General features: G+C 37.8%; 1 protein-coding gene and 2 long non-coding RNA genes across 4 annotated transcripts in view; 1 reads left to right on the top strand and 2 right to left on the bottom strand.

The window, feature by feature from the left end:
• The window catches only part of LOC116669246, a 25,701-nt gene extending 16,102 nt beyond the window's left edge, over nucleotides 1-9,599 (bottom strand). The window contains exon 1 of the long non-coding RNA XR_004326573.1: nucleotides 9,489-9,599. This is a non-coding gene — a long non-coding RNA (uncharacterized LOC116669246). The remainder of the gene's footprint in view (nucleotides 1-9,488) is intronic.
• On the top strand, nucleotides 7,888-27,946 carry LOC102524125 (schlafen family member 11). 2 transcript variants are annotated; one of them, XM_006174863.3, is made up of 5 exons: nucleotides 7,888-8,123; nucleotides 16,746-17,815; nucleotides 18,703-18,831; nucleotides 24,468-25,191; nucleotides 25,398-27,946. In XM_006174863.3, exons 1-5 carry the CDS (start codon nucleotides 8,044-8,046, stop codon nucleotides 26,179-26,181), a joined length of 2,787 nt encoding a protein of 928 aa, XP_006174925.3. In that variant the 5' UTR covers nucleotides 7,888-8,043; the 3' UTR covers nucleotides 26,182-27,946. The 2 variants fall into 2 exon arrangements, with proteins under 2 accessions (XP_006174925.3, XP_032354136.1); XM_032498245.1 differs by lacking the exon at nucleotides 7,888-8,123 and adding an exon at nucleotides 10,411-10,545.
• Nucleotides 17,090-23,708, bottom strand: LOC116669244. The gene is made up of 4 exons (XR_004326572.1): nucleotides 23,630-23,708; nucleotides 22,638-22,777; nucleotides 17,320-17,401; nucleotides 17,090-17,220 (listed from the first exon to the last, which is right to left on the bottom strand). It is a non-coding gene; the product is annotated as an uncharacterized LOC116669244 (long non-coding RNA).

Genomic DNA, 27,946 nt, shown 5'->3' with positions numbered 1-27,946 from the left:
TATAGGAGAAGACCTAATCCAAGGGTTCTCAGCCCTGCCTATGCATTATAACCATCTGGGGAGCTTTAAAAAATACCAGTGACCAGACACCAGGCCAATGAAATCAGGATCTTCAGGCAGAGCTTGGACACTGGTATTTATTAAAAGTTGTCCAGATGATTCCAATAGGCCACCAGGGTTGAGAACTCGTGAATCCTTCTTCTAGTCTGTTTTTTTTTTCTGTCCTCCAATGGATATGTATACACTTCTCTTCCCCTTAGACTGTGAGACCCTTGAGAATAAGTGTGACACATACACATCTTTATTTCCCCAAAAGTAGAGCAGGGCCTTGAACATGGCAGGTGCTCAGTAATTATTTATTAATGGACTTTCCACTTTCTGAAAAATCAGAATCTACAAGGGTCAACACTTCTATTGAACGGAATGAATGTCTAATTTTGGAGATTTCGAAGAGGTGAGTGTGGAGAATAATCAACACTGCAATAAGGGAGAATGGGAGCATAAAGGAATTTCAATTGGCTTTAGGCAAAAGTTAAAGGTCCGTATGATGGAAGTTTGTTAGATTTGAGTCTGAGATTAGGAACTGGTAGAGACTAAGAATAACTGGCTAACTGGGTTGTACTCAGAATTCTAAATTTTTTCTATGGACCCTTAATTTACTAGATAAAACAATTAGTTTGATGAAATAACATGCCTGCTGTGAGAAGCTTCTAAAACTTACTTTAAAAAAGAAGGGTGGGAAGGGATAAATTGGGAGTTAGAGATTTGCAGATACTAACTACTATATATAAAATAGATAAATAACAAGTTTATACTGTATAGCACAGGGAACTATATTCAATGTCTTGTAGTGACCTATAATGAAAGAGAATATGAAAATGAATATATGTGTGAGTGTATATATATATGACTGAACTATTATGCTGTACACCAGAAATTGACCCAACATTGTACACTGACTATATTTCAATTAAGAAAGGTAATATAATTCTATTATATATGTTTGAGAAACGAGAAAGGAAAAATAAAAAGTTCTTCTCATCTTGTTATCCAGGCATAATTTTATTTTATTTTATTTTATTGAGTTATAGTCAGTTTACAATGTTGTATCAATTTCTGGCATAGACCACAATTTTTCAGTCATACATGAATATACATATATTTATTTTCATATTCTTTTTCACCGTGAGCTACCACAAGATCTTGTATATATTTCCCTGTGCTATACAGTATAAACTTATTTATCTATTGTATATATACCTGTCAGTATCTACAAATTTCAAACTCCCCGTCTGTCCCTTCCCACCCTCCTCCCCTCTGGCAACCACAAGTCTGTATTCTATGTCTATGAATCTGTTTCTGTTTTATATTTAAGTTCATTTTCTTCTTCTTCTTCTTCTTTCTTCTTTCTTTTTAGATTCCACATATGAGTGCTACATATGGTATTTTTCTTTCTCTTTCTGGCTTACTTCACTTTGAATGACATTCTCCAGGGACATCCATTTTGCTGCAAATGGCATTATGTTGTTATTTTTTATGGCTGAATAGTATTCCATTGCATAAGTATACCACAACTTCTTTATCCAGTCATCTGTCAATGGACATTTAGGCTGTTTCCATTTAGCTATTGTAAATAGTGCTGCTATGAACCTTGGGGTGCTGATGTCTTTTTAAATTAGGGTTCCTTCTGGATATATGCCCAGGAGTGGGATTACTGCCAGGTCTAATTTTTTCATTTCACTAATTTATTTCTATTGTTGATTTGTAAAAAAAAAAAATTATTTTACATAGTTGTGATCAAACTGTATGATGAATTTTATATCCTGTGTGTGTGTTTTTTCCAAGTAACCTTTTTTGTGAGACATTGTTGTAGACTGTATTATTCTTCCCAATAGTTTATCACTCCCTATACTTGTACCATTTGTAGTTTCCTAGCATTAGAGCTGGAGTATATTTCTACCCCCTTGACATGGGCGTGGCCATATGACTTTATTTGGTAAATGAAATGTTAATAGCTGTGATGTATACAGAGGCTTTCCCCATTTCAGCGTTAAGTCTGCTTTCCTGGGCTTCTGCTTCCACTATGAAGACTTTGTCTTGGGCAGCCCACCAGTCACGGAGGAATGAAAGATGTGAAGCACACTAGAACTCGATTCATGGCTGGAGCCAAGTTCCACTGATCCTGACTAGATTAGCCAAAATCTAGCTGACCTGCAAATGCATAAGTGAGAAATAAATATTTACTATATGACTGAGATTCTAAGGTGGTTGTTTGTTTTGCAGTGGTAACTGATTCATACAGGCATTTCCACATGTTGTAGCATAGTCTTCAAATTTTTCATTTTTAACGATTGTACAGTATCGCAGAAGATTACACAAAATTTCAGTAACTATCTTTCTAATAAGTTGGGTGACTAGCAATTTTACACTATTAAAATCAAGTCAGGCATATGACCTTTTCTTTCTTTGGTATATATATGAATCCTTAAAGATGAGATACTGGGTCAAAAAAGTGACCTCAATAAGACATTCACCTTGTTCATATTGGCTTTCTTGGAAAGTGTATAGAAAACCCCCCAAATCATTGTACGTAACAACATATATATTTGTTGCCATAAACAAGAGAATAAAATGCTGACATCAGGTTCTGATGACAAAAGAGGCATTGGCATTTCAAACAGGTGGCTCAGAGTATGCTGTCTGCATGCAGAGTAAAACCAAGGCCCATCACCCTCACCCAGAACCTCAGAGGAAGAACCTAATTTGAAGAATTACAGATGAGAACACGAATTATGTAACCTTAACATTACACAGTGGGGAGGGTATAGCTCAGTGGTAGAGTGTGTGCTTAGCACGCATGAGGTTTTGGGTTCAGTCCCCAGTGCCTCCATTAAAAAAATAAACAAACAAACCTAATTAGCTCCCCCAAGGAATTAAATAAGAAAAAAAATGTATGTATAAACCTCTGATCACTTGAAACTAATGTAAGGTAAGGTACTATCTCAGAGAAAGAAAAGATGGGATACCTCTGATCATTGATAGGACTTTTTTTAAAGAGAAACTCTGGCAAGGAGAAACCCATTTAAGGGAAGAGGAAGAACTATCGAGGCAAACTAGATTTCCTATGAAGCTGAGCTGCCCCAGTTTCTCCAAGGTTATAGGGAGGGAGGCTGAACATAAAATTATTTTCCAGAAGCTTCAATTTGAAATAAGCACAAAATTTATAATAACCATATGTTACTATTTACTGAGATGTTACTACAACCAGCTACCAGTTGCTAATGCTTTGCATGTATTCTCTCAACAACTCTATGAGACATACCATATACACATTATGTCCATTTCATAGATGATAAAACTGAGGCTCAGAGAATAACTTAACTTTCTTAAAGGCACATGTCCAGTAAGTGTCCAAACTGGATAAATGTTTAACATTTAAATAGAATCCTTCATTAAGTAATCTCAACTCTAAGAATGTGTAAATACGTTAAAAATATTCTCCAGAGGTGAGACTATTCAAGTTTGCTGTCAGGCTCCTGTCAAGCTCCCATCTCTAGAAAGCATTGAAATAACTGACTAGTCTATACTGTTTCCAATACTTAACATCTGTCAGTTCTCCCAGAGCCTCCCGATCATTCTGGAAAAATCTGAATTTCTTCTTCTGCAAAGCTCAGGGTCAAACTCAGGTCATATTCCTGACCTGTCCAAGGTCAGGGACTCCTACATGAACTGGCAGATCCCCTCTGAGGCTGCTGCATCTTGGCTTCTCCCACTGCAACCTTGGAGGCACTTTCTGGTGATTTAGGATGTAAAGCCCCATCTTCCTCCTTCCTTTAAAATCTCTTGGTTGGGGGGGACATATATATGAAATATATATACCCATTTCACTTGATAACCAGCAAGATCTAATATATATAACTATATATGATATAAATATTTAAAATAATATATAAAATATATTAAAATATATATTAAATCTTGCTGGTTATCAAATGAAATGGGCATTTAGAAAGTTCCAGGGACAGTGTTTTCCCTCTGAATCTACCTCACCCACAAGGGGAAGGCAGAGCCTTAAGCTGCCTCCTCGTTCAGTATCTTCAGTTGACAGAGGCAATGTGATTTTGAAATAAAATGGGATCGGACTCCATCTTTGTTCCCTTTTGCATTCTCAGCCTAAGATGGAAGTGAAGAAAGACGAATGAGGACACAGCCATTATGTACGTCCTCTTCTTATTGTTTACGGCTTCTGAATCATCTCAGGCCATTTGCATTTAAAGTGCATCTTCACCCCTGCTTTAATCAGGAAAAGTTGGCTTCTTCGTCCAATTACACAGCTTGGAAGAAGCTTGTGTTGGGGGTGGGGGGCAGTGGGGAAAGCAGGGGCTCCCTTCCAAGACAGCCAGATATGACAAATAAACACCATCAGTTAAAGGCTAATACATCAAAATACCTTGAAATCTCCCTTTCTGTGTCCTCTGATAACTAAGCTTATACTAACACGTAGTGAGTGCTTATTATGTGTCAGATACTGGGCAAAATGCTTTAAATACATTAAATCTTGCATCCTCCCTGAAATCTCTGAATTATGTATAGCAGCCCCATGTCAGGTAGGATAAGGCGGTGTTAGGAGCACGACTCCTGTGCTATACAGTATAAACTTGTTTATCTATTTTATATATACCAGTCAGTATCTGCAAATCTCGAACTCCTAGTAGCTTACAGTGAAAAAGAATAGGAAAACGAATATATGTATATTCAGGTATGACTGAAGTATTGTGCTGTACACCAGAAATTCACACAACATTGTGAACTGACTATACTTTAATTGAAAAAAAAAATAGAATTAAAAAAAATAATTGCACGACTTCTAGGGTCAGACCCACCGGAGCTTTGAATTCCAACTCTATTCTTTATTGGCTGAATGGCCTCAGGCAAGTTGACTTCCCCCTTGAAGACAGCTTTCTCATTTGTAAAATAGAGGTAAAATTCATACCTTATACCTTAAGACAAAGATGAAGATTGAAATAATAATACATGTAAATAAAGCCTGGCATGGGGAAGGCTTCCAATAAATTTGGGCCCTGATTAGCTTTCATTTACAAATGAGGAAACTGTGGGCTTGCCTGAGATCACAGAACTAGTCCGTTCTGCACCCAAGACCTGAACCCATGTCTGCCTGACTCCAAAGTCCACCTTAGCCACGATGCTCTTCCACCTTCCTGCACATCAGAGTTTAAAGGCATGAGTCTTCATGTTAATAATATAACAAACAGTAATTGATTTGATTTGCTATTGAGACTAAGGTTGGGTATACTCAGAAAATTTGTGATATTATGCAGCATACTTCTTAGCTTCTAAAATTTTTCTACAAATCAACATGATACCCAAAATTACTTACATAACAGAAATGTTTAAAGTGTCTTCTACACTAAGAAACTTTCAGAATGTTCCTTTCATTTCTAGGTCTATATAATGACGTTACAGAAAGACCAAAAAATTGAGAATGACAAGAGAAAAGCCATCCCCATTCCTACCACCGGATCACACAGTTGCTTTCGTTTTTGCCCATTCATTTCCAGTGTTAGTCCATTGGCAGATATATTTTAGCAGAGCTGTAATCACAGAGTACACCCCATTTTGCATCCTGTGGGGAGGTTGTTCTGGAGGCCCGTTCCCACTCTGCAGTCTCCCACACGGTACACGAGACCTTGTGCACACCGCAGCATAGGAAGGGGCGATTCTTGGTGGTGCAGCAGAGACTCTTATGTCCCAGTTGGGCCAAGCCCACTTGAATTTACACCGACAGAGGGGAAGACAATAATGGGCAAGTAAAGGATGCAAAAGCTCTTCACCAAAGTCCATAAAATATGGAATGTGGGGGTGCGGTGTAGACATCTTGGGGAACTTGGCAACAGAGTAACACGATTAGGACTGAAGCATTCTTCTTCCCTCATTTCCCCATAGGTCACTGTGAGAAGCTGGCATTGGTTGTTTTGCCTTTCCTGAAGGGTGGCTGTTGCCAAGCCCATGACTCTGGAGGTCTGTAAAACAAAGCTATTTGTCCAAAGGGACCTAAACAGTGTTGTCCAAATTTGCCTGATAAGAATCACCTGTTGTGTTTGTCAAAATTCCAGATCCTGGGCCCCTCTCAGCTCTAGGGCAGGTGCCTGAGTCTGGAATTTGGATATCATTTAGGAAACACTGTATTGAATGTTGTAAAGGGTGGCGACTATGTTGGATTACACGAAGAACGCCCCCCCTATTTATAGCGCTACTCAGGAATGATCAGAACTTCCATCAGACTGAGCTCTGAGGAGGCACCCAAGTACTTGGGTGGATTTCAGGGCCAGAAGTGACAAGGTTCAAACGCAGGCTCAGGCACCCAAATCTAATTTGGTCGGGTTAACTGATCCTTCTTACATAAAATGGAAATAACAGTATTATAGCCATCCCTCAGATGGTCATTGTAAAGGTTAAATGCTATGTTTCATGTGCTTGGTACAAAACCAAAGTGTCAACAAACAGTAGCTATTAAACCACTACTAAATTCTCAGTGCCTGGCATATGATCAAACACTGTTACTTAACCTTTCTGAAGCTTAGTTTCTTCCTAGGGATAACGGATGTTAGGGAGGGGGAAATTTCCCCCCATCCTTCTTGAGTTCTTTTAGCTATAAATTGTCACAAGGCAAATTAACAGGAGAAAAAAATTAATAAGTACACACAGAGGTTTCATAGAAATCCCCTCCTCCCCCCACAGCCAAACTGACCAAAGAGGCTGTTCACATAACATTTTTAGACAAAGAAACAATTATTTGTGAAGATTTAACAAAGGGGTTTGTGCTTGGAGTAGCAGACTCATGAAGAAGGAACAGAATTTGTTTATTCAACTTTCTTAGCCTTGAATTCCTTATGTGGCGATAAGGATGCTTTCTATCCTCCTGGTGCAGGGAGGACATTTTCACATGGGAGATTTACTTCCTACTTTCCTACTTATCGTGTTTTCCTCCACCTGTTTCTCAAGTAACTTGAATCCAAAATAATCAATATGCAATTGTGGCGTATCTTGGGGCAGCCTGCTCTGAGCTCCAGCACAGAGGTATGATGAAATGGACACTTCTCAAGCAGTATTTTTTTTTTTAAAATGCTGTGTCTCTGGGGTTATTTGTAGGTTGTATTGCTTTTCTGTAATCAGATAATTACATGCTCTGTTTGCCACATGTAGGCAACGTCATGAAGTGATAATGTGGCCACATTGGAACCGGATTTAGTGCAAACTGGATTTGCATGGTTGTCTGTAACACGAGCAATTTCTATATGTCAGTCTCCAGTGAATTATGAGCCAAGAGATTGTGACAAAGGGAGACAGGAAATATGGGAACCTGGCTGACCACAGTATCACCAGGGATGTTAAAATTAATAGATTCATTTGATTCCTCATGTCTGGAAAAGAGTCCAAGAATCTGCATTTAAAAAAAAAGCATGCTGATAGATAAACTGCAAGATCCTACTGTAGACACAGGGAAATATATTCAATAGCTTGCAATAACCTATAATGAAAAATAATATCTATATATCTATCTATATCTGAATCACTATGCTGTACACCAGAAACTAACACAACATTGTAAATCCACTATACTTCAATTAAAAAAAAAAGCGTACTGAAAGTTTCTATCAGCAGCCAAGATTCGGAACTATTTGACTGTAGTGTAAACTCCGACAGTTGGGTTTTTTTTTTTTTTTCCTTCTTTCTTTATCCACTTCAAAGATGGCTATCTTGAATAAGCATATTGCCAGCCACTCCCCCCCTCCCCCCGCCAAGGTGGCTCTTTTGTTTTCAAGATCTTGGTTGATTTGATTTGATTTGATTTTTTGGTTGGTTTTATAACTGCCCATTTGGGTTGCTGTTTCTTGCTTTTTGTTTTTTTTCTTCTTCCGGCTCGCTTAAATCCCGCCCTATGTTTCAAGTTCACCAACAGTGAGCGAGCCCGCCAAATCCTACGCCCCCACCCACCAACCACCCCACTAAAAGCGAAACCCCATGCCGGCGCGCTCTCTTTTTTCCTCTACCCGCAACCTCGCTGCGTGGCCCCAAGGAGTGCAGTGTAACTTCAAGGTCCTGTAAGTAGTAAATCTTTATTTTTTTCAAAGCTTCCTGATGGTTATTCCTGAAGGGTGTCTCACAATCAGAATGAGAACCAGAAAAGCCTGTCCAACTATGTTGGTTACCGAGAGATTGCGACCGGCACAAAACACTGGTTCATGACATCTTAAATTCAGTTTCCTGTTGTGCACAACACCTTTTCTCCACGTTAAAAATAACTGTTAACTCACGCTGTAACAATTCTTGCAATCTGTAAGACGGCATACGAAACGAATTAAGAGCTCAAGGGAACCGTGACTTGTGTGGGCTGGGGAGGGAAGTTGCAGATCAAAGTGGTAAGCAGAAGAAACTTAAAACAATACCAACAGCATTGGCAGTCAAATCAATAACAGGAAATCCAGCAGAAATTTCAACTGGCTTCAACTACAACTGTTGGGCTTATAGAGGCTACTAGAAAAATTAAGTGAGAAAGTCAGTGAGATGCATTGCTTAATTCCCTATCTGGCTCTAGCACTGTTTTTTTTTCTTTTTCTTTTCCTTATTGCATTAAATATTGGCACGTTGTACAAAAATAACAATTCCTTCTTTCCTCTCAATCTTCCTTTCCAATTCCACTCCCCAGGGGGTAATCCTTAATAATAGTTTGATGTGTATCCAAACAGGTTTTTCTGTAGCTTTGTTCTCTAAGAAGTTACCTTAAACTGTTCCTTTAGAGTCAAGCCAGAACTAACACGCCTGTCACCTACTTATTAAAAGGGCAAATTTCTGCTTTCAGCAAGTGTGAAGCTCGAGAGATCCCGGCGGGACGAGGAAGTCAGATCAACTTGTTCTCCCAGCCCTTCGACCCTCCCCCGAGTCTCCTCAGTAAAATGGTTTGACCTCCCCCACCCCAGAAAAGGGCAAATTTCTATTGATAGGGAAACAGTTTTCCCCACTTTGAGGCTAGAAAGACAGGCATTAAGAGGCAAGTGCATTCTAAATAGTTTTCTGAGAGATCGAAACCTAAAACAGGAACACATCTAGCTTAAGTTTCAGGGAAATAAAAACTTTACAAGGGCAGGTACATTCTAGTTTCGTTTTTCAAGGAAAGAAAAACTTGGCATTCCTCCTGAACTCGCTCTTGTTAAGCTGCAGACACTTGAATAGGACAGCATCCTGACCCTGAGGAATCTTCTAATTCTCGAGAGACCCAAGCAATGCCTGTTCAACAGAAAGGGTGGGCTGAAAAAAGGACCACAGAACTCTAAGACAAAAATCCACCCTGTGGCTACAGACCCTTCCAGATACATCTACTTCAGCAAGAGAGGCTGAGGTGGACATATTATGCCCACACTTTTTCTTAAGTAAGTGAAACAGGAAACTGGCTCTTAGATGGGACTCACCATCTAGCTGAGGCCAGCAATGCAGGATACAGGATTCCAGCCTGACGATCTGACAGAGATCTGAGACAGACAGCGGTGTAGAGGATCATAGTCTGGCCCGATCAACGAACTACCTAGGAACAAACTGTCAGAATGGACAGGGAGGGGCTAGAGCCTTGGCGGGAACAAGTGCCCAATGGGTTGATCTCTGTGAAAAGGGCTTTCTTGTTATTCATAACGTATACGCTTTCATTTTCAGGAGAAACTTAAGATATATTGACAGGAATCTCTGAACTAGTTGGATCTTCCAGGTTATTTTTTTGCAAGTGTGTCAAAAATACATTTGGTTATTTTGTTTACTAATATTAACTAAAAACATTGGAAAGTAACTTGCCCAACTTTAACAAGTTGCTTCTTCTAATCTTTTTGGAGAAGGGGCACAAATAAATACAAAATTGTGAATAATTCAGTATGTGGATGGTTGAGTAATATTTGCCATGCTATAATAGGGAAAAAAAATCATTTGTAGTAACATATTTTCCTAGACACAGGCAATGCCTACAGATATTCTGGGTATTTTCTTGACATCAAGTGCCACCCACATTTTTACAACATAAATATGCTTTTATTACTGTAGCCAAGATGTTTTTTAGATCCAAATTAAATAAACAGCGAAACACTGGAGGCTGTAACTACAGCACTGGCGTAGGGGAGAGAAGTAAATCCGAGAGGGTGTGTAATGCTGGTTCTAATCCCGAGCAGGCCTTAACTCCTCTGGTTTGAGTCTTCATCTGTGAAATACAAGATAACAGGATGCTTGAAGGCAGAGAGCCAGGTCTGAGGTTGGGATCTCCTTGGTGCAATGCCCGTTTGTTTCTTTGTGGATTGTAATTTTCTCAGCCCCAGGTGTTCATAACCCTACCATCCCCATTCCATTCTTCCTCTTGGGCCCACGCGCAGAGGCTCTGTTCCCCTTACCTCGGCCCACTCCTTACACACCATCTCCAAACCGGTAGAGCGCAGAGCGCAGGCGCAGGGCTGACCAGCGGGAGTGCGCAAGCGCGAGCCGTGAGCACGGGTAAGCGGGACTGTGAGGTTGTGTGTGTCTGGGTGTGTCTGATGTTGCCTGAAGAGTCTTAAGATTAGAATACCTTCCTGCTACTATTCTTAAATAATGCTTCTCTAGAAAACTTTGTAAATATCATCAAATTTTTGTATTTATTGAGATAATTTTGACTTTAATTGTTCTTGTGATACGTTATTAATTAATGGTTTTTCTTGTGTAATCTTGTATTCTGAGATAAACCTAATTTGAGTTTATGTGTGCGGGAGTGTGTGTGTGTTTAAGAAGAGCAATAATAATAAACGTAAATAAGTACAAAAACCAAATAAAACAAACACTTCTTTTGTCATCCCCAGTTTTGTTACTGTTACCTCAAATTGACAACTCTTGGCATTTTGCCATAGTTCCTTCAAGCTTTTTAAAACTTCAATAAGTAAAATATTGTAGATAAATTTGAAGTTCTACTAACTCATTTATTAGTTCTGGGGGTTTTGTTTAATAGATTTTTGGGGATTTTCTAGGTTTAGCTTATCATCTGTAAATAGGGACAGTTTTATTTTCCTTTTATGCTTGTCTTTTTTATGGTATTTTTTGGTCAGAAGAAATTAAAAATTTTCATCTAGGTAGCCTCTATTCCCATTATGGTTTGTAATTTTCTTGTCTTATTTAAGAACACTTCTCTCCTGGGTCTAAAGATGTTTTTAATGTGTGAAGTATTCTGTCTGGCAACGTTTTGCATATGACTTTTGCCTGCCTATTTTTAGAAATTGACTCATATTTTTCTTAGGTTATCTTGTCAAATGTGTTTTATAAAATGAAGGCTGCATCTAATACCAGGGAGATTGTGCTGAAGTGGTCATACTATCAAAGAGTCATGAAAATCTTCCTGCTCTCTGACTGTCCCACTCCTGCGAGCCCTACTAATTCAGGAAATTAGTTTGCATAATGATTAAGAATCTAGGTTTTGTTTAGGAGCACTAGATATTACTGACTGTAAACTGCTGTCCATGGGATTCTGAATGTGTTCCCCAACCTCAGTTTCTTAATTAATAAAAATGAGAAGATAATAGTATTTGTTGTGAGGAGGCAGTGAGATAATGCATACATAGTTTTGGGTGCAGTGCCTGGCTCAATTAGGTAAGCTATTTCAGCTCATAAGGATAAGCACAGACATAATCTTTCCAACCAACCTCCTGATTTTTATCTGGATTTGACTTATCTGGTCTTCTTATATCAAAACTCTTCATCTCAGATCTTGATTTCTTGGGATTTTTCCCTATGGCCATTCAAGCTTTGGCATATATCCTGATTCTCTGTCCATATAGGGATCTTATTTCTCTTTTTCACTGTTTAGCTTAATTATTTAAATATATCTATATCTATATATCTATATATCTAGATATATATATAGATAGGTGATTTTTAAGTTTTAGGTACACAGCAAAATTGAAAAGGAAGTACAAAGATTTCCCATATACCCCTTGCCCTCACACCAGCATAGCCTCTCCCATTGTCAACATCCCTCACCACAGTGATACGTTTGTTACCAACATTGTTGATGAGCCTACATTGAAACATCATAATCACCCAAAGTCCCTAGTTTACATTATGGTTCACTCTTGGTCTGTACGTTCTATGGTTTGGACAAATGTATAATGACATGACATGTATCCATGATTACATGATTACAGAGTATTTTCACTGCCCTGAAAATCCTCTGTGCTCCACCTATTCATCCCTCCCTTCCCACAACCCCTGGCAACCACTGATGTTTTTACTGTCCCCATAGTTTCGCCTTTTCCAGAATGTCATATAGTTGGAATCATACGGCATGTCTTTTCACATTGTCTTCTTTCATTTAGTAATAGGCATTTAAGTTTCCTCCTTGTCTTTTCTGGCTTGATGGATCACTTCTTTTTAGTCTAGATAACATAGCATTGTCTGGATGTACTACAGTTTACTTATCCGTTCACCCGCTGAAGGACATCTTGGCTACTTCCAAGTTTGGATAATTATGAATAAAACTGCTACAAACATCTATGTATAGGTTTTTGTGTGGTTGCTGCTTGTTTTAATCTAGACTGAGAAGCAGTCTTTCATAAACTACCAGTGAGTAGGCTAATTTTGGTTCCTAACTATTTAGTTAGGGAGGAGAAGAAAAACAATTTGAGCAATGGACTTGAGTTCCCATCAATCACAAGGTCCTTCTATTTATTTCTAAATATCTCTCAGCTCTGTCACTTCTCTTCACCTGCACAGTCACTAATAGCCCACATCACCATCTTTTCTCATTTGGACTATAGAAATAGCATCCTCAAAGTTCTTTCCCACAACTACTCTAGCCTCCTCCAATCCATTCTCCATGCTGCAGCCAGAAAGAACTTTGTAAAAAAAATCGTGCATCTGATGTGATGTCTTCCTGCTTAAAATCCTCCGGTGGCTTCCATTACTTTCAGAAAAAAGTCCAAATGCACAATCTGATCCCTGATCACCTTTCCAGCCTTAGTTCCTGACTCTGCCTCTCCATCTCTGTGCTTCAGTCAGCTCTTTGAACTTGACATACTCCTTCCTACTTCTCTCTGGAAAGTTTTTTCTGGCTTCTTCACCTAATTAGCTCTACCTCATTTACATTCTTCATATCTTCACTCAAAATTTTACTTATTCTGGAAAACTTTCTGTGAACCCACCCTCCTTCCAACTGCCAGATAAGGACACCTGTTTCATTCTAAGCTTCCCTGGCATTCCGAACTTTTATCTGTAGTAGTCATTTATTAACTGTGCACTTCTCTAAACAGTGAGCTCCTTGAGAGCGGGGACCACGTCATTTGTTGTGTTCACCACTATCTACTCTGAATTCAGCACAGTGCTTGGCCAATAATAGATGTCCTCTAAATACTCGTTAAATAAATGTAGTATTATTTATTGTTATTAAGTATTGGGAGCAATCCAAATGCTTAACAATTGAGAAATATTTAGTTCATTAATATGCATCTACTTGATTAAAAGTAATGCTGCCTTTGAAACATATAATTATAAACATAACAAACTCAAAGGTTTATAGAAGTGTTAATGATAAAAACAGAATGCAATATTCTGTTCATTTGATGCTTTCAACTTGTTTAAAAAGTAATATTATTAAGACCATAAGAGATAACAGAGAAATAGGTTAAAGAATTATTGATTGTCTCAATGTTCATGAAATATATAAGATAAGGATAAGACTGAACTTTGTAGCATGCTGTATTTTTGTGTGTGTGTAGGGGGGTGGTAATTAAGTTTATTTATTTATTATTTTAATGGAGGTACTGGGGATTGAACCCAGGACTTCATGCATGTTAGGCATACAGTTTACCACTAAGCTAGACACTCCCCCTCTGCCATATTTTTTCATGTATCAAACATTGTATATTTAATGATGTAAAAATTATATGATTTTGAAGTTTAAAAAAGTTCTCCAGTAAACCCAGTGGAGCCAGGTACTTTATAATACTATCTTTGTTAACTGTCCAGATGTTTATTTATTTCAGTTCTCAGTTTTTAATTAAACCAATTTCACTTTTATGCCTATTTAAAAATTCATTTATTTTTATCAAATTTCTTAATATATGTTTTAGTCAAATACAGTCTCTTTTCTCATTATATTATAAGAAGAGATCTACTAGAGTTTCCCATTTACTGATTTTCTTTTAGATCTTGAAGGTAGAAGAAAAGATTAGGAATTCTCAAGCTTTCTATGCCAAACAAAATAGTCCAGACTTATTAGGTATAGAAAAGAGTTGCTGATACGAAAATATTTATCCAAGAGAAATGAATTAACATACAATACTTAAGAGTAAATGTCCATATGAATAAACATTAAAACTTTGAAGTCCAGATGTCTCAAATAGCACTTTGTATAGGACACTTTAAAGGTTATAAAATATAGAACAAGATAGTTATAAATATAAACTTTATCACAAGGAACATATCAGATAAATGAGTTAGACTGTGAATGACCTGGCTTTCTAAATAATTTACTGCTCAGAATTCTGTTCCTTGTCACACCTGCATCAACAACCCTTTTATTTGTTCAGTGCTCTTTTTAAATGATAAAGATGCTAGTGGCTTGCCTTAAAAAAAAAAAACAAACCAAAAAACCAAACAAGCAAAAAGCAAAACAAACAAGAACAAAACTCTCCATCTTATTAATTAATCAAATAAGTGCTTTTGAATTTTCCAACTTCTTTCTGCCCTTCAATCTATTATTCCTGTTATTTTGTGTTCCTTTGCGATCTAGTTCTTTTTCTAGATTCTTTAAATGTTGATGTAAGTTACTCTATTTTAATTTTTCTCTCTTACCAATATAGGCACTTAGGGCTATGGATTTTTCTCCACACACCATTTAAGGCATGTCATGGTAATTTGATGAATCCTTAACCGTAAGTCTCCAGCAAAAAGATTCTTTGTGTCTCTCATAGCAGTTAGTGTGCCCACAGTGAATACTCATTGAATGTTTCCCCGTGCTAAAAAAGATTAATACATGAGTGTTTTGATGGCATGCCTCAGCATTTAATCATGCCAAAGAGAAAAATGACTATGTTGGTAGCAGCACAATCCTAAGAGTCTTAAGAGCCCTCTCCTCACTGTGGTATTGTTGAGTTTTTTGATTTGCTCAGTCACTCCCAAATACAAGTTTTTTGACATCGTAAGTCTTAGAATCCATTGATCCTTCTTTTTTTCTTCCACCCTCTGCCCCGGCCATCATCATTTCCCGCCCCGTCCACCTAAGAATGCATAATCCAAAAGGTCACCCACTTTCCTACTGATAATTTAAATTCATATGCCATACTCTCCTTTAAGAAATTCTTGGAGGTAAAAGTTTTCTTTTTTATGTCATGAAGAATTTCAAGCTTTCGGAAAAATGTAGAGAGCAATATGATGAACACCACTGTGTCCACCACCCAAAATTAATAGATGAAGTCAGTTTGAAACTTCTTATGAAAACGTTTCAACTATGCACAAGTGTGAAGAGAAGGAGAGACTAGGATAGTGAATCTCCATTTGTCAATCACCCACCTTCAGTAATCATTGAATCTTTGGCCAGTAAGTGGTACCATTAACCACCCAGTTGCCCAAGCCAAAAATCCAGTTACTAAATTTTAATCTTTTCTCTTGATATCTATCTGGTCAATACAGAGCCATGTTAATTTTATTTTCTAAATGTCTCTCTAGATATGCTCAGATCTTTTCATCCCACTGCCACGATTGTGGTTCAGGCTACCATTGTCTCTCACTTAGATTACTGTGAAACCCTCCCTACTGGTTTGCTCCTCTCTGATTTGTCCTCCACCTATAATAATATGCTCCCCACTCTTAAAAAGTATGCAATAAAATCTTTTGGTGTGCAGTTCTGTGAGTTTTAACACATAAATAGATTCATATAATTTCAACCACAATTAGGACACAGAACAGTTTCATCACCCAACAAACTCCTTTGTGTTACCCCTTTGTAGTCACACCCTCTCCTTCCCGTAACCTTTGGCAACTGTGGGTCTGTTCTTCATCAGTAATGTGTCTTTTTATTATTATTTAATTTTAAAATTTTAAAAATTTTAACGCATTTATCGTGGTATAATACCCGTACAGTAAACTACAGTAATGTGTCTTTTTAAAATGTCTGTTTGTTCATGTCACTCCCTTCCTTAAAATTCTTCTTTGGCTCTCCATTGTAAGCAGCAGCCCTTTCCTAACTCTGTAGTCTCCTCTCTCATCACTCTTAGGGTCTAGCCAGACTGAACATCTCTCTACCACTCCGATTCACTATTCCCTTTGCTGATTTCAGGCCTTCCTACCTACTCTTCACTCTGGGGGTCATGCAATAACTCCTCCTCACCTCAGATTCCTTCACTTGGCTAATTCAGATCTTGGCTTAAATGCTCTTCCCTTCAGGAAGGCTTCCCTATTCATATTAGGCTGACTCTTGATGTTCGGTGCTCCCCCCCTTTAGGATACATTTCACACATCACTGCAATTACTGTATTCAACCATTTTTCCTTCCAGACTGTAAGCTCTGAGAGTCTGGGCTATGCTCATTTTTGATTTACCACTTAATCACCAGCCCCCAGCATTTAACAAGAATTCAAGAAATATTTTTAAAATAAATTAGTAAATGCAGTTTTGTGTACTGTGCAATCTATTTCTTCATCAAAATAAGATACGTGTTTTAATGGTTTCAGTTGCAGAATGAACATGGAGGAAAGAAATTCATCTTTGGTGGTAGAATTATCTTACCCAGACTTGGTCATCGATGTAGGAAAAGTAACTCTTGGTGAAAGAAACAGAAAGAAGCTGCTGCAGAAAACTGAGAGAGAGCAAGAGACAGAGAAAGTTATAAAGGCTGCGTGTGCTTTATTAAACTCAGGAGGAGGTGTGATTCGGCTGGAAATGGCAAACAACGATGAGCACCCTGTGGAGATGGGGCTGGATTTAGAAGAGTCTTTGAGAGCACTTATTCAGTCTTCAAATTTACTGGCTTTTTTCGAGACTAAGCAACAAGGGAGGCATTATTACATTTTTGTTAAGTCTTGGAGCAGTGACCTTTTCCCTGAAGACAGTTCTTTTAAGCCCCGCATTTGTAGCCTGAGTTCTTCATTATACCGTAGATCTGGCACCTCTGTAGTTCTCATGGATTCAAGAGAGACATTCAATTTCCTGAAGAAGAAAAGAGATACAAAAGTCTCCAGGAACGAACCCTGTGGTAAAATTGTCAGGGTTATGCATAAAGATCTCTGTAACTCGGATCCTACTTACCAAGTTTTCCAAAAAGACCAGCTTGAATATGGTGAAATCTTGCCTTTCCCGGAGTCTCAATTCATAGAGTATAAGCAGTTTTCTACAAAACACATTCAAGAATATGTGAAAAACATAATTCCAAAGTATGTCTCTGCATTTGCAAATGCTGAAGGGGGCCATCTTTTTATTGGAGTGGATGATGAGACTAGGAAAGTTGTGGGATGTGCTAAAGAAAATGTTGACTGTGACTCTTTGAAAAAGAAAATAGAACAAGCAATATATAAATTACCTCGTGTCCATTTTTGCCAATCTCAATGCAAGATAGATTTCACACTCAAAATCTTGGATGTTTTAGCTGATGGAAAGCTATATGGCTATGCTTGTGTGATCGAAGTGAAGCCATTCTGTGGTGCTGTGTTCTCAGAAGCTCCCAGATCCTGGATGGTGAAGGACAAGCAAGTCTGCAGCCTGACCACTCAGGAGTGGGTGGGCATGATGATGGACACAGATCCAGGTAAGAGGGAGAAAACTCCCTCCCTGTCCTTTCTGCCTCTTTGGAACCTTCATGTTCAACAGGTTTCCCTTTGCTTCCTGTGACTTTGAACTCACTAAGCTCTGTGTTTTTTGAATCTTTAAGTAGCCTACTTTCCACACATGAGAAAAGTTTATTGGGAGATTAGCTCAAATCAAGTGTCTTATAATAGGCAGTTTCCCACATCAGATGAAAAGAAAAATTGTTTGGGGATATTGCCTTGCAGTGGTGTACTGGATTACTGGCTCAAGAGCCATGTATTAAATTCTTGGGAATTTTGTGAGCCAATTGTTAAACAGACATAATTAAAAAGTAAGTTATATAGACTTATAGTTACATAAATTATGTTGAAAACAAATATAATAAATATAAAACCTAATTATTTACTACATTTTAGGATTATCTATGTTTGTGAGGTTATTTACATCTATTGTACCTGTATAATGGAAATACTATAAAATAGTGTTACTGTGCGTTTCTTCCCAACTCTGCATTTAGTGACTTCACATGAGTAGCTTACAATTGTCCATGGTGGGGATATACACACCACAGATATATGCATAGATACGTGTAGTAAAAGAATGTGCTATGTACCATAAGAGAAATACTGACAAAACGCTATCCAGATACAAAGAGTGAAGACTTATATTGAATGGGAAACACATTCAAACTTACAAATAACATCTCTTTTATGATGGATTTTGGCAACTTTTATGTGTAATAAAGGTACTTGTCTATACAGGGCGAATGCAGTATTTTTTTGTCATCATGTCTCAAGTCATACCACCTAGATAGTCATATAATTTAGCCATTCATACGGTCTTTTTCAGTGGTGAAGAGATTAACATGAGTTTCCTTTCTTTGTTAAGATCTTCCATGGTTGTGCAAGGACTTTGAATCTCAGCTGAGTCTGTCTAACAGGCCTCCTCTTAGCAGACCAGTGTATTCCAAGAAAGGCCTGGAACATAAGAAGGATCTCCAGCAACATTTATTTCCAGGTAGTAACTATGGTTTGCCTACTTGACACCAGCTTGTTTCTACATTAGGATAAGGGGAGATAAACTGTTATGTTTGTTTTTTTGTTTTTTAAATCCTGAAAATATGCTCTACAAAACCTATGTGGATGAGGTGATAATGCGACAAGCATGTGGATGATAAGTAGGTTAGAAATGAGCCCTCATTGACCTCACTGGCTGAGGTAGTAGCACAGAGAGAATCCAGGGACATTAGTGCCATAAAGACCTTTTGGTCTTATAGTTCTCACATTGGATGATCACCCACATTTCTGGTTATTTTAAAAAGTTCAGACACCTGGTTGCCCCTTCCAGACTTAATAAATTAGAATATCTGAAGATAGCATCTCATAATGTGCATTTTTGTCTAACTACTCACATGATTCTGATGCTCATCCATATTGGAAGCCTTTTATCTAGTTCAACTAGAGGCATACGCTGCACTAGGAGCAAAAAACTGCCCACCTCTGGCCAGATTTTCCAGAGGAGTGATGGTTGTGAATATGAAACAAGAAAATTTATATCAAGATGTAACACAAAACAAATAAAATGAAGATCAATTACAACATCTGTGAACGTGTTTTGGGTTTAGGAGAAACAATAGTGTAACAGCACAAAATCATGTTTCAGAACCAAGGACGGTGCCTCTTTTCCTGCTCTCTTCCCTTGCTCCCAGTATGTTAGGCTTTACCTAGGAGTCCTTTGGTGTCCTCTTTCTACATTCCTAGAGAGGAAAAACCACTTGATCAACTCTATGCAGTCAATCAATGGCTTATCTGGCACTAGAATCTGATACACAGATATCCTATATATGTGTAAATGTCTACTGAAGACCATTAAGTTAATAGATAATGACTGCTCAATTTAAGATTTTATCTTTCACCTTACCTAATTGAGATCTTTGCATTCATTTGCATATCAAATTTATATTTTAAAACTCTTCCTAATAAACAGTATTATATCCAAGAGTAAACATAAGCATTGATAATTATTTTCTAAACTCAGTAAACTATGTTTGAGCAGAGCTTACTACCATGGAATAAATAATATCTAAAAACAAAATGCTGGGCTTTATACTTATAGAGTGACAACCTATTATTCTGGTATAAAAAATTGATTTAAAAATTAATTTTTCAGGATTTGTACCAAACATTTGAAGAATGGACACTTTCAACACTATTTGAATTGTTCCAGAGCCATAGAAAAAGAATGAAAATTCTCAGGTTATTTTTTTAAATGAGAGTAACAGCAATTGCAGAACTTGACAGAGATAGCATAAAATAGGAAAACTCAGACTAATCTTACTTATGAATGAAGATGCAGAGACAGAACTCCAGGAATGAAAGGATGAAACAACATGAAGAGAGTTAGGGTTATAACCCATCATTTCTATTCATTTATGCAGAAAAATTATATGATTATCTTCTAATATACTGAAAAGGCATTTGAAAAACCTAATATACATTTATATTTTAAAAAGACTCAATAAAATAGGAACCTATAGACATTTCTTTAACATTATACTTATGCCTATATGTCTATATCTATCAATATCCCCCAAAGATCATCATGTTAATTGGGAGATATTAGAGGCATTCTATTAAATTCAGGGACAAAACCATCATGTGCACTACTACAACTTTTGTGAAATAATTATTGGCCAATGCAATTAGACAAGAGAAAGAAATTAGAGGGATAAAAATGGAAGAAGATAGGACTGTATTCAAGAGACTCTAATGAAAAACTATAAGCAATGGAAGAATTCAGATTGAATATAAATAATTGTATTAGTAGCATTACATGAAGCATATGTGAAAATCAATATGCAGAATTTAATATCCTAATATAACAATCAAAATACCCAATTTCAATAGAAACAAAAAGTTAAAATATATAAGATAAACCAATCTGAGAAAAAAGTTAAAATAATATTGAAGGACACAGAAGAATACTTGAATCAAATGGAAACATATATCATGTTCTTGAAAGGGAGAGTCAACATCATAAAGTTGTCAATTCTCCCTACGTTATTTTATAAACATAATGAGGTATCAATTAAAAAAAGAGATTAACTTAATCTAGATAATTTTATTCTAAAGTTCCAGTGGAAAAATAAACAAGCAAGAAGAGCCAGGAAATAAAAACCTGAAAAAGAGCAGCAAGAAGGGCTATCCAGATACCAAGTCATTATAAATCCTCAATAGCATATAAGTAGACCAAGGGTACAGAATAGAAGGTCCGGGAATAGATGTAAGCACATGTCAGAATTTAGTTTATGATGGACTTTCCCTCTGAAGTTAAGTGGAGAAGAATAGATCTTTCAATAAAGAGATATTGGTATAAGTGGGTAGCAATTTAGTTTTAAAATGATAGATTCACACTTTATTCCATATACCAACATAAGCTCTGAATGGATCAAGAATTAAAAAAAAATTAAAGCCATTAAGAGTTCTAGAAGAAAATATGGGTAAAACGCCTTTATAATTCTGACATGAGGATTAGGAAAATCAAGGTTCAAAATCCAGAAACCGTGAAAGCAGACTGATATATATGATTACATTTTTTAAAAAGGCATTGTGCATGGCTCAGTACAAAGTCATTGACCAACTGGGAAAAATATTTGCAAGTCATATCACAAACAGTCAGCCAATGTCTCTAACATATAAAGAGCTTCGAAAAGTTGATAAGAATTAAGAAAAACTTAACAGAGAAAAAATCAACAAAGATAATTCAGAGAAAATAAAATTCAAATGACTTTCAAAAGCATTTGAAAAGATGCTTAATATTAAACAAAATAAGAGATATGCAGATTAAAATCAGGTATCATTTTTATTTATTGGATTGTAAAAAATTAAAAAAAAAATCTGACATGTTTTATATCCTGCACTGTGGGGAAACAAGCCTTCTTGGACATTACTAGCAGGAGTTCACATTGGTACAACTCCACTGGAGGACAATTTGGCAATATCTATCAAAATTAGAAATACATTGACCCTTTTACCCAGTAATCCCAATGCTAAGACATTATTCTTTATATATTCCTGTGTGCATATCTATTGTACAAGGTTACGCACTGTAATATTATCATAAAAGCAAAAGATTGCAGGGAAAACCCAAGCACCCATCAGCAGGGACATATGTCACATCCATAAAATAGCTTGTTAAACCAAAAGAAAAGGAAACTATGTACTGATGTGGAACAATCTCCAGCAAATATTGCTGTGTGAAAAGTGCTGAATAGTTTGCTACCTATTGTGTAAGAAAGGGGGGAATATTTGTTTGTATTTGCACAAAGAAGTTTTGGAAGAATAGACAAGAAATTTAAAAAAGAAAAAAAAAGTGCGATAGGGGAGTGTGATGGGATCAGGAAGTCAGGAAACAGAGCATATGGTAGTAGGTATGATTTGGTATTTGGACTTTGGGAATGTATTACGTAATTAAACTATTTTTAAAGCCAGTTTTCATTTTCAGAGTCTGCTATTCTTAGTTTGTGAACACTCACAGTGGTAAACAGCCAGGTCATGTTTTGTTTTGCAATTGGACCCCAAATATCAAGAATAGGGATGTCCTCATTATGTTAACTATTACTATTGATTGACAGTAATTTAGCTTCAGATTAAATACAGTAAATGTTTTTCTTGAAAGAAATGCAGTGGTTATCCAAAAAAGAAATTTTATTTGTAACTGAAATTATTGTTACTAAAGAAAGTCAGGGCTTGGGGTAGTAGATCACAATCAACCAGCCCCCAACGACCTTCATCCTGGTACCCTAAACCATTAGGAGTCCTCACCTGATTTCCTGTATTTGGAAAACAACCACTCTGGACACATCAGTGCTCTGTTTCCAAAGATTCCCCTAGGTCCATGGTGAGATTAGTGCCGAGTATGGATACAAAGTTCTGTGCCCTAAGCAGAGAACAGAATGGGAGTTCTGGAAAGAATGAGAGGAGCTTATCAGATGACAAAAGTAGAGGAGGTATTAGAGCCTCAGAGCACACCTACACAAGGGCACAGGGACCCCAAGTCACATGGAGAATGGTGCACGTGGAGCAGTGACATTTATTGACACCTAGTCTGACCCCTGTAATTCGCTAAGTGCCATGTGGAATATCAAAGAAATGAAAGGGACACTTCTTGCCTTCATATAATTTCCTAAGGAGGCATTATGTAATTAAGGAAAAATAAGATCTGTCTGACAATGAGGCAAAACATGTTTTGCTACGAACATCAAATGCTTTAGTGACTTTCTCCATTTATCAGGCAGGGGTAGTCTGTGTGGCTTGCAGGGCCATGTAGAAGAGTGAAAACAACTGAGGGTCTGGTGTCTGGGACACCACCAGGTTTAGATGCTGGTTATACCATTTCCCACTGGTGTGACCATGGACAAGTCACTTGACCTGTTTGAGTTCCCATTTGCTCATACGAAAAAGAGAACAATAAGCCTTGCAGAATTGTGAGAACCAGAGATGTGTGTAAACTCCCTGATACCATCAACAAATGATGTGTTTTAATGATTTTATACTTCCTTTGGTTTCTAAAGCTCCATTTAAAACATATCCTCATATTACCCTACTTCATCCATCCCACGATGCACACTTCCCCCCACCTTTTAACATCTCCAAAATCTGGACGTGTCTCATAACAGATGCCATCTCCTACTCACCATCACCCAGGTTGCAGGCAAAATCAAGTTGTGTGAATACCTGGTACAGGTGAGAAAGCACCACCGCAAGGAACAACAAATGACTACCAATGAAATGTGAATAATTTCACTGGAAATTACCACTAGAAATCCTGATTCTGATATGTGATCTGAAAACACCACAACAGGATGATAACAATCTCTTCATTTCCCTCCACCTGTAACAAATAATCATTGACATAAGTTTTAAACTTATGTCAATGCAAGTTTAAACTTATGTCAGTGCAAGTTTATTCTCATGTCACATAATTGTTCCTTGCTCCCTCAGGACAAAGGGGAGACTCCTGTGATGGATACAGTCTTACACAGATTTGTGAGTGATGCCAGAGTTTGCTTCAGGAGAGTTATCTCAGGGTCTAATCTCAAGATCTCCCAGTGCAGGACTGTAGGGAGTTCCCTGCTAATAAGGTTTTATGTAGCTCCATCTCCTCCACAGATACTTAATGAGCACCTCCTTCCTGGGAGGGCTTCCCCTACCTCCATCAGTGGGAACTGGTCAGGGACATTTTGAGATTCATGTACTTTAAGAGTAAGAAGGGGAACAAAACAAACATTTCTCAAGCAGCTACAAGGAGCAGATACTTTATACTATTTCATTTATCCCTCACCATAGGAAATGTGCTAGTGTTTTTTTTTTGTTTAGTTTTGTTTTACAGATGAGGGAACAGAGTCTTAGAGAGGTTAAGGAATTTTCAAAGGTCATAAACATAATAAGCACATAGGCTTAGGTGAAATGTGCTGGAGTTTTCAAGGCTTCTTTTCCTTTACTGCAATATAATAATACTGGCAAAATAATATATGCAAAAATACATAATTTGTCATAAGTAATAAGATTATAGTAATTAATTTTGATTAATTATAATTATCATTAAAATAAACATGATTTTGCTCCTAAATTTATAATTCTTTCCATATCTAGTGTCACCAGGATGTCTGAAACGTACTCCCAAATCCCTCTGGAAGGAGCTGTCCTCACAGAATGAAGGTCTGGAGGAATTAATCAATAAGCAAATATATCCATTCTCCCAGGGAATTTTAATTCTTTCTAGAAGCTGGGCTGTGGATCTGAACTTGGAAGAGAAGCAGGGAGTCATCTGTGATGCTCTGCTGATAACACAGAACAGCCCTCCCATTCTCTACACCATTCTCAGAGAGCCAGACGCAGGCGGGCAAGTCTACTGCACTTGCACCGCCCTCACTTTGAAGCAGAAGCTGGTGAACGTAGGGGGCTACACTGGGAAGCTGCGTGTCATGACCAAGGTCCTCCACCTGAGTCCTGAGAGCAATGCAGAGTCCTTGGAGGGTTCAGGCTCTCTGATCGATTACCCTAGGTCCTATTACCTTGTGAACACCCAGCAAATGGAAGGCTTGCTGCAGTCCCTTGTGATTGTTTTGCTTGGCTTCAGATCTTTCTTGAGTGACCAGCTTGGCTGTGAGGTTTTAAATCTGCTCACAGCTCAGCAGTATGAAATCTTCTCAAAAAACCTCCGCAAAAACAGAAAATTATTTATCCACGGCTTACCTGGCTCAGGGAAGACCATCATGGCTGTGAAAATCATGGAGAAGATCAGGAATCTGTTTCACTGCGAGGCAAATAAAATTCTCTACGTTTGTGAGAACCAGCCTCTGAGGAACTTCATCAGGTAAGCAGTTGGGTCTTACTGTCACCAAATGAGGTTCAGTCTGAATTTACTCCACAACCCCCTCAACCCAAACCACCTGGTTCCATGGCAGTAAGATGGTAACTTGATCTCTGACAACAGTACTGTGTTTGTAGGAGTATGATGGACTCATTTTCTTCCTTTATTTACTTTAAGAAAACCTGAATGTGTCATTTTAATTTTTACAGTAACAAAAATATCTGCCATGCGGTGACCCGGAAAACCTTCATGAATAAAGACTTTAAAAACATTCAACACATCATCATCGATGAAGCTCAGAATTTCCGTGTTGAAGATGGGGACTGGTATGAGAAGGCAAAAAGCATCACTAGGAGTGAAAAGGATTGCCCAGGAATTCTCTGGATCTTTCTAGATTACTTTCAGACCAACCATGTGGAATCTACTGGCCTCCCTGCTTTCTCAGCCCAATATCCGAGGGAAGAGCTCACCAGAGTGGTCCGCAATGCAAATCAAATAGCCAGCTACCTACAAGGAGTATTGCAGGAGGTCAGAAAAAATCCTCCACCTAACATCCCCTCTGGGTCCCTACAGATGCTTCTTGAGGCTGAATGGGCTCAGGGTGTTCAGGGAACCCTAAATATTAAGGAAAACTTGACTCTGAATCAAATAGTGACTCATGTGACAGACACTTGCAAGTTTCTCTTTGAAAGGGGCTATTCTCCCAAGGATGTTGCTGTGCTTGTCAGCACTGCAAAAGAAGCAGAGTATTACAAGCCTAAGCTCTTGAGAGCAATGAGGAAGAGAAGGGTAGTGCAGTTCACCGATGCCAGTGACATGGCAGGTGATCACATTGTGTTGGACAGTATCCGGCGATTCTCAGGTCTCGAAAGGAACATCGTGTTTGGGATCCATCCACAGACAGTGGATTCAGCTATCTTACACAATATGCTTGTCTGTTTGGCATCCAGAGCAAATCAACAGCTACATATTCTGTGGCGTGGTAACATTTAGGAAGAAATCCAAATCAAACGAGATGAAGCAATTGTGATGTAGATGTCTAGAGGTGACAGTCTGCTTTGGCATTTGGGGGAAAATTCTCTTTTCGGTTCACAGGCCAACTAGAAATTTGGGCACCGCTGACACACAGAATTAGGAACTTCCTCTCTCTGGCTCTCTCCATTCAGAGATTCCTCCTCTAACTCCTTCCAGCAGCTATTGTTCCATCCAGAAAAATAGTGGTTTTCTAAAGAAGCTTTACTAACCCTACACAGCACAGACTATGACCCCTGCCTGTGGTTAAAAACCATAAAAACAATACAGTCTTCCTGTGTGGTCATTCTTTCTTTCAAGTCTGGACCTCGACAGTGACTCCATGAAGTTTTTTTTTCAATTGTCCACAGTTTATAGTTATCTGCAGAAGAGTGGTCTGGTAGGAGCTGACTTGGCCATACCAGAAGCAGAACTTGAATTCTTGACATTTCTCTTTGCTATATTGATGCAGGACTTGGGAGATTCCCAAGGTAATTTAGTCAGCGACTGAGTGAGTCTTAATCATTTTGGCAGAATAAACAGCGCTGGTACAATTATTTAATCCTTTAAAATAGTTATCCCCATTTTCTTTGCCCTCAGGATAGCCCTTATTGAGCTTTAATTGTGATAGTAAGCATTAATTGTCACTTTACAGAGAAATTATAGGCCAATAGAAAACAGACAAACAAAAAATCCATTTTCTCTGGGTTTTAGTGAAAGATAGCATTAGAGACCAAAATCTGGTTCTAAAGGTGTGTATGGGCTGTTAGGTAAACAGAGCTAGGAAAGACATAGATCAACGAGTTAACATTGCAGTTTCTCAGCTCTGCTCTGCTTACTGTTCTATAAGATACCAACTTAAATTTTAAATCAAGTACGTTGTTGAGCTGTGATTTTTCCCTTTTATATTTTGGTGGGCCATCGTTATGGAATGTTTGTGTCTCCCCTAGAATTTGTATGTTGAAGCCATTAATCCTCAGTGTGGCCGTGTTTGTAGATTTGGAAGGAAGTAATTGGTTAAATGAGGTCATAAGAGTGGAGCTTTGATCTGATAATCTGATAGGATTCAAGTCCTTATAAGAAGGGACACCAGAGAGCTCTCTCTGTCCGTTTCTCTGTACACACACAAAGAATTTCATGTGAGCACAGAGGGAAACGGTGGCTGCCTACAAGCTGAGAGAAGACCTCAGAGTGAAACTAACCCTATCAACTCCATGACCTTGGACTTCCCAGCCTTTACAGTGGTGAGAAATAAGTTTCTGTTGCATAAGCCACCCATTCTGTGACATTTTGCTGTGGCAGCCTGAGCAGATGAATATAGCTGTAGAATTATTCTTCTAACTAAAACACTGATACTCAATAATGCTACTGCAATTACTTACTTGTTTTTCTGTCTATAAGAACCCTTTTAAAACACAAATCCAAATAATAACAATAAAATATTCCTATAACTGATGGAAATTTAAAACAGTACATGGCTAATATTCCATTTATTAGTAATCTTATTCTACTGATTTCTCTCCATAATGCAAAGTTTGAATTTCTCTGTGTATCTTTCTTGTATGTGTTTGCTCATGGAATTCCAGCTCCTTGCCTTAAAACCGTAGGTCTTCTAACTTCAGAAAAATAAGATATATCATCAAATCAGGGGGGAAAAAGTTCTTTCTTTCTGACTGCATTAAATCAGATACAACTCTGCACCAGTTATTCTTGTAAATGTTGTTTCTAATAAATTGGTTTTGTAAGA

This window comes from Camelus ferus, chromosome 16 (genome assembly GCF_009834535.1).
Source record: "Camelus ferus isolate YT-003-E chromosome 16, BCGSAC_Cfer_1.0, whole genome shotgun sequence".
Classification (NCBI taxonomy): Eukaryota; Metazoa; Chordata; class Mammalia; order Artiodactyla; family Camelidae; genus Camelus; species Camelus ferus.
The sequence above is the reverse complement of the archived record's forward strand: the minus strand, read 5'-3'. Positions and strand labels throughout refer to the sequence as shown.